This window comes from Grammomys surdaster, unplaced genomic scaffold, assembly GCF_004785775.1.
Source record: "Grammomys surdaster isolate TR1022 unplaced genomic scaffold, NIH_TR_1.0 267, whole genome shotgun sequence".
In the NCBI taxonomy this organism is placed as follows: domain Eukaryota; kingdom Metazoa; phylum Chordata; class Mammalia; order Rodentia; family Muridae; genus Grammomys; species Grammomys surdaster.
Genome location: NW_021604708.1, coordinates 4,170,574 through 4,178,135, shown reverse-complemented (window position 1 = coordinate 4,178,135; position 7,562 = coordinate 4,170,574). Strand labels below are relative to the sequence as shown.

At 42.6% G+C, this 7,562-nt stretch overlaps 1 protein-coding gene and 1 pseudogene across 2 annotated transcripts in view; one reads left to right on the top strand and one right to left on the bottom strand.

Moving 5' to 3' along the window:
• Znf184 (zinc finger protein 184) overlaps positions 1 to 7,562 on the top strand; it is an 18,815-nt gene extending 11,253 nt beyond the window's left edge. For both annotated transcript variants that reach the window (XM_028776229.1, XM_028776230.1), the window contains one exon: positions 5,344 to 7,562. In XM_028776229.1, coding sequence (XP_028632062.1) covers positions 5,344 to 7,262 — 1,919 coding nt within the window. In that variant the 3' untranslated portion in view covers positions 7,263 to 7,562. The remainder of the gene's footprint in view (positions 1 to 5,343) is intronic.
• On the bottom strand, positions 3,752 to 4,933 carry LOC114628329 (annotated as a pseudogene).

The window sequence follows — 7,562 nt, the reverse complement described above, 5'->3', positions numbered from 1 at the left end:
TTTTTTTTTTGTTTGTTTGTTTGTTTTTTGTTTTTTCGAGACAGGGTTTCTCTGTGTAGCCCTGGCTGTCCTGGAACTCACTCTGTAGACCAGGCTAGCCTCGAACTCTTGAACTCAGAAATCCGCCTGCCTCTGCCTCCCAAGTGCTGGGATTAAAGGCGTGCGCCACCACCGCCCGGCTCTTTTTCTTTTTCTTTTTCTCTTTCTTTTTTTTTCTGAGACAGGGTTTCTCTGTGTAGCCCTGGCTGTCCTGGAACTCACTCTGTAGACCAGGCTGGCCTCCAACTCAGAAATCCGCCTGCCTCTGCCTCCCAAGTGCTGGGATTAAAGGCGTGCGCCACCACCGCCCAGCTGGGAAACTGTGTTTCTGATACACAACAAATAGTTGGATATTGTTTCTTAATTCAGTCAGTTTGTGTTTTTATATTGCTGAATTGAGACCATTAGCATTTGAAGTTATTACTGAAGAGTTTTCAGTGTCTTGTTTTTGTTGGTTGTTTGGGCTGAGTGGACTCTTGCTGTAGTTCTTTTCTTTGTTCCCTACTATGTTGGGAGTTTTCTGGTTTACCGTGTTAGACATGGTGAGTTTGTTCCTGGCTCTCATTTGCACATCGATTGTCCTCATGAAATAAATGTACTCTCTATGTGCTCCTGTGTTGTTTTCCCTTTTCTAGTCTATACTATCCCTTTAAGTGCCTTCTACAGTATCATAATTGCCTTAGGTTGTGCTTGTCTTGAAATGTTTGAAAAGATGACTTTGCTGAGAATAACAATCTTTGGGGGGTGCGTTTTAAGACAGGGTTTTCTCTATGTATGTAATCCTGGCTGTCCTGGAACTCTCTCCGTAGACAAGGCTGACTTAAAACTCGGAGATTCATCTGCCTCTGCCTCCCAAGTGCTGGGACTAAAGGTGTGTGCCACCATTGCTCAGCTAGTTTTTAAAGTTTTAATTTTATTATTTTGTGTGTGTATGAGTGTTTTGCCTGTATGTATATCTGTGTTCTACATTTATGTACTGACCCTAGAGTCCAGACAAAGTTTTGGATCCTCTGGGACTGGACTTGAAGATAGCTATGAGCTTCCATGTAGGTTCTGGAGATCTAACCCAGCACTGTGGAAGAGCAGCCAGTGCTTGTAACCAGTGTGCTGTCTATAGCCTCAGCTGGAGTTACGGATAGTTGTGAACTACCATGAGGGTGTTAGGAATTGAACCTAGGTCCTCTGTAAGAGCAAGAGTGCTTTAAACAACTAACCTTCCTAACAGCTCCAAGTGATTAATTTACTTCCAGGGTTTGAAATATCAACCCTTGCTTTTCTGACTTTTAGGGTTGTTGACGAGAGTGCAGTTATTCTGATATTTCTCTGATGTATGTGGGTTGGTATTTTTCCCACGTAAATACAGTTTTTAATCTGCTTTTTTGTAATTTTGACATTGTGACTATCTCACGTCTATTTGTAGTACTATATGCTTGTTGTATGTGGGTGGATGTCCTTCCCCCCAATCCCTGTAGGCTTGGGTAATTTTTTACTATAATTTCATTAAATGGTGCCTTTAGATTTTATCTCACTTCTTCTCCAGATTCATAGATTTTTATCTCTTGAGCTTATCCCAGAGTTCATAGAGTTCGTGGATGATTTGATTATTCTCATTAATTTTCTTTTTCTTGATCCGTGTCTGAATGTATTATTGTCCTAACCTTGGCCGTCCTCTCTGAGATGTATTACTCTTCTTGGTCTCATCTAGTAATAATATTTCCCACTGTACTTAAAAAAAAAAAAACATTTGGGGGCTGGAGAGATGGCTCAGCGGTTAAGAGCACTGACTGCTCTTCCAGAGGTCGTGAGTTCAAATCCCAGCAACCACATGGTGGCTCACAACCATCCGTAATGAGATTGGATGCCCTCTTCTGGTGTGTCCGAAGACAGCGACAGTGTACTCATAAATAAAATAAATAAATAAATCAAAAAAAAAAAAAAAACCATTTGTGTGTGTGTGTGTGAGAGAGAGAGAGAGAGAGAGAGAGAGAGAGAGAGAGAGAGAGACAGAGAGAGAGAGAGATTGTTTTGCCTACATGTGTGTTTTTTTTAACCACACATAGGTGCTGACACAGATCCTCACATCCGCTGGAACTACAGTTTCAGGTGATTTTTGAGCCACTGTGTGGATTCTAGAACCAAACTCAGGTCCTTTAAAAGAGCAATAAGTGTTCTTAACTAAGTCACCTTTCCAGCCCCCAGTTGCCTCTTTTCTGAGGATGTCTTAGAGAGCCATTCTTTCAGAGACATGATCTGTAGTCCTGATGAGTGTTTTGTATGACTGATCTGCCTGCTTTTTGTGCAGCTTGGTTTTTAACACCCTCAATTCTCCACATATTGGGTATAGGAATATATTATTTTTTGTGTGTAGGAAAGTAGAGATTGCTTTTGGGAGAGAGGCGATAGTAGTCAACATATTTTGGAACCTTCTCTAAATCTTCAAATCCTTCATTCTTTGCCCAGGTAATTCTGTTAATCATTGAATTGAGAATATGACATTGTGTGGACATTGGTTGTGGTTAATATTACTTTGCCTTCTTATGATTCATATTTGTGGCTGGTCACTTCCAAACACATTCTCTCTCTCTTTTTTTTTTTAACAGCACAAGACTTTATAGCCCTCATGCCCTTCCTTCTACAGTACATCTAGGAGATACTCGTTATTCCCTTTATTTTATTTGCGTATTGGCCAGGAGTGCGTGCATTTATATTAGGTCAGAAGACAACTCGATAGTCAGTTCTCTCATTCCATGTGGGTCATAAAAATTGAACTCAAATTATCAGGCCCTGCAATAGCAAGCACTTTTGCCACCTAAGCCATTTCACCAGCCTCAGAAGATATTCCTTATGGTTATTTGCTGTATAAACATATTTCCTTGGGTATATTTGCTGTATAAACAAACATATTTCTTGTTGGTGTAAGCATACCTGTGAAACACGTGACCTTGTTCTCACTGAAGAATTTCTGCCACTGTGAGGCTGCCTACACTGACACATGCTATTCCATTATCTGTGGAGACATGGGCAGGAGATGTGGGCAGCTCGGGGTCTGCCATTCTGTTCATGGTTGCAGTGATTGTGACTAGACCACAGTACAAGAGTCTTTTCTTTCCTACTTGTTCTGGTGGGAAAGTGTTGTCTTCTGTTCTCTACCCCTCAAGGGTGGTCCTCACCTCTCTCCTTTTCACATACACATTCCTATGGCTTCAACTATTTTCTTTCCTCGTAAGCTAGAATTTCATATCTTAGACATAAACATCCTATTATAATGCTGTTTTTGGCATCTTCCATTCCTACACGCCTATAGTCTAGTCCTCCATTTCTTTCCCAAATTCCAAAATGATATACTTGAATTTGTTAACATTTCTTCTCCTATTTAAACTCCTAATTTTTAGTAAATATGGATTCAGGGTTCCAGGCTAAGCCTCTCCTATTTGTCCTGAATTTAAATCACCATTCTTAAAACTTTCCTATGCTGTTTATTAACAAGGAACCTCAATTCAGACTGCACCCTTCAGAGTCAGCCCTTTTCTTTGTGCCCTCAGTGCTCTCCGGTTACTCAGTGCTCTCCAGTTACTTTTTTTTTTTTTTAAATCATGGTTACCAGCCTCACCTGGTAGGCTGCTTCTTGTAAGCAGAAATGTCTGTTAATGTCTGTTGTTGTACACTGCTTGGCTGCAGCTGTGTCCACAGGAGGGACTTATGACCCAGGGAGTCATAAGATCAAAAACCTGAGCAGAAGTTCAGTCCCTCTCCATTTGTGGTTCTTGTTCCCCTTTGTCATGTCAGGGGTTTCAGTGATGAGGACAGTGCCAGTGGCCATGTAGCCATCCTGCAAGGTGAAGTGCCGGCCTTTCTCTAAGAACATGGGCTACCACAAGCTTATGCTAAGCTTCAGGTCCTCTCCAGGCATGGCAGGTTCCTTACCTGGAGGCAAGATAACATGACAGGCCAAGTCCCAAGTCAGGGAGAACATGACAGGCATAAAATGAGACACCCTCCTCCTTGCTTAGGAAGTAAAACTGGATATCCACCTTTGGTGGGGTTGGATAGACTCTGGCTTAACCATGACCAGACCATCCCTTGGAGCTTTTTACTTCCAGCCTTGTATCAGAGCACCCAGGTAATCCCCTGCCTCAGTCCTCTCCAGGGACTCAGGCATATGGAAGGTCTCTGCCTCTCAGCAAAAAGCTAATGTTCTTGCTTTATCCCAGCAACTCCCACTCATCGACCTTCTTCAGAATGCCATGTTCTAGTGTACCCATCACCACTGTGTCACAGCCAAGAATAGAGTAACCTGACTAGAGGTAGCAGAAAGGGCTTCTTCAGGTCCCAGCTAAGTACTGGGATGTAAGTATCCACAGCATCCAGCAGCTTCTGCACTGACTTTACACCTACATCAGGATGATGTTGCTCAAGGGCACAGAGAGAAGAGCCTATAATTGCTGGAGTCTCCTCTCCTTCGTAGCCACGCTAATTGAGCAGTTCCTGGATCTCCAGCTCTGCTGATTGCCACCATATCTGAGTCCTGGATAGTGTCTGCTCCAGTCTGTTTAGACACTGTGCTCTTGTGTCTGGAGCATGGGGTCATCAGCTGCCACCACCAGAGTGCAGCCATCCAGAGGGGCAGTGCTGTGATTATGTTATTAAAGTAATCTGCATGACGGGGCCAGTCTGTGTGGGCATAGTGGCAGGCAGCAGTGCTGTACTCTACATGGGCTGCATTGATGGTGATACCCTAAACTCTCTCCTCTGGGACACTGTCTATGACCTCATACTTCTTGAACTTAGCCCCACCTCCCTTGACTAGAATTTTTGTGGATGGTGATCAGGATAGTCTTTCCCTTGATTTCATGTGGCCAATGGTACTCAAATTGACATGGGGCTTGTCATACATAAAGATCTTTGACCCTTCAGTGGCTACAGCCAACCTTATAGCAGTGGGGTAAAGCTGGTATAGAGACCTCCAAAGAAGGGTGTCACTTGTAATAGGGCTGGGGCCACCACTGTGGTAGTACTACATCAGTCTCAGGTGCTGAGGATAAGGATGTATAATAACATACCCAGCTTACCTCTTAAATTTAACCACTGCTTTAAATGTCGTTCTTATTTGTCCTTAAAGATCATCTGTGAAACTGAAATAAGCATTCTCTTCCCAGTTTCAGTTTATTCTTCTTAGTATCTTTCTCTTTCTCCTCAAATGTTAAAGTTATATATTTGAGAACCTTCAAAGGATTAGATAATCACCAACAAGGGCAGTTTTCCTTTTCTCTGTCAAGAAAATACTGACATTTTATTTTCTTTCAGGCTGGAAGACAAGACCTGAAAATAGTGTGTCACCCCTAGAACTTGTCATTTCTGAAGAGCATCTGTCCTCAGAGACAGTAGTAACCAACAGCAAAAGGGATGATGGGAGTTTAGAGAAGCTTCAAGCAAACAAACAGATGCTGCCAAGAGAAGTCAAAGTAACTGAGAAAACAGCACTCACTTGTGCAAGTGATCTCAGTGTGAGCTCAGGCCTCATAACACAAGCGGAAGTAGTTCAAAATCAGACTTCCACCAAAACAGGAGCCAAGCAGAATTCCCACCCAGTTAAAAAAGAGAAGCTGTGTAAGTGCAACGAGTGCGGTAAAGCTTTCACGTACTACTCTGCTCTCATTCGCCATCAAAGGACGCACACTGGAGAGAAACCCTATAAATGTAATGCCTGTAACAAAGCTTTCAGCAGAAGTGAAAACCTTATAAACCATCAGAGAATCCATACGGGAGACAAACCGTACAAATGTGACCAGTGTGGAAAGGGTTTCATTGAGGGCCCATCTCTCACTCAACATCAAAGAATTCACACTGGAGAAAAGCCCTATAAATGTGACGAATGTGGGAAGGCCTTTAGTCAGAGGACACATCTTGTTCAGCATCAGAGAATTCACACTGGTGAGAAGCCATATACTTGTAATGAGTGTGGGAAATCCTTCAGCCAGAGAGGTCACTTTATGGAGCACCAGAAGATTCATACAGGAGAGAAACCTTTCAAATGTGAGGAATGTGAAAAAACCTTCACCAGGAGCACACACCTCACTCAACATCAAAAAATTCACACTGGGGAGAAAACCTACAAGTGTAACGAATGTGGGAAGGCCTTCAATGGCCCGTCAACGTTTATCCGTCACCATATGATTCATACTGGAGAAAAGCCGTATGAGTGCAATGAATGTGGCAAAGCTTTCAGCCAGCACTCCAACCTGACTCAGCATCAAAAAACTCACACTGGGGAAAAGCCCTATGACTGTGCAGAATGTGGGAAAGCCTTTAGTTACTGGTCGTCCCTTGCTCAGCATCTGAAAATTCATACAGGAGAGAAGCCCTACAAGTGCAGCGATTGTGGAAAGGCCTTCAGTTACTGCTCATCCCTTACTCAGCATCGGAGAATTCACACTCGAGAGAAGCCCTTTGAGTGCAGTGAGTGTGGAAAGGCTTTCAGCTATCTGTCAAACCTTAATCAGCATCAGAAAACTCACACCCAGGAGAAAGCCTATGAATGTAAAGAATGTGGGAAAGCCTTTATTCGGAGTTCATCTCTTGCTAAGCATGAAAGAATCCATACTGGAGAGAAGCCTTATCAATGTCATGAATGTGGGAAAACCTTCAGCTATGGCTCATCCCTTATTCAGCATAAGAAAATCCATACTGGTGAAAGACCTTACAAGTGTAATGAATGTGGGAGAGCCTTCAACCAGAAAATACACCTTACACAACACAAGAGAATTCATACAGGAGCAAAACCGTATGCCTGCCTCAAGTGTGGTAAGGCCTTTCGACACTGTTCATCTCTTGCTCAACATCAAAAAACTCACACAGAAGAAAAACCCTACCAGTGTAACAAATGTGAAAAAACCTTCAGCCAGAGCTCCCATCTGACTCAGCATCAGCGAATTCATCCAGGAGAGAAACCCTATAAGTGCAAAGACTGTGAGAAATGCTTTACCCAGAGCATGCACCTGACTGAACATCAGAGTACTCACACTGGAGAGAAACGTTACAACTCTAATGAGTGCCCACAGACTTTCAGCCAGAACACATACCTCACTCAGCATCAGACGATTCATTCAGGAGAGAAGCTTTTTGGGTGTGAGGACTGTGGAAAAGCCTTCAGATATCGTTCTGCTCTCACCAAACACCAGAGATTGCACCCTGCTCTGGCTGCTATAGGAACATCATTAACATAGTTGCTCTGTTCACTTTGGTCTTAATAGTAATGAATCAGAGTGGGATGGGGAACTCCTTAAAGTATTTAAAATTTTCTGTATCGCATGGGATGGAGAGTCCATTGGGCTGAACTAATCCAAGTATGTTATTAAAACAACATTGTGACAGATGCTTTAAGTTTCTTCTGTAAATGAGGTGAGGCAAACGAAAGATTCAGAGATGATTTGAAAGGTAGCTTGGAGTTTTATACTCAGTTTTGTATATTTATAATATATTCATAAATAGTACTATAAATTCACATTTTTGTCTTGGATCTACAA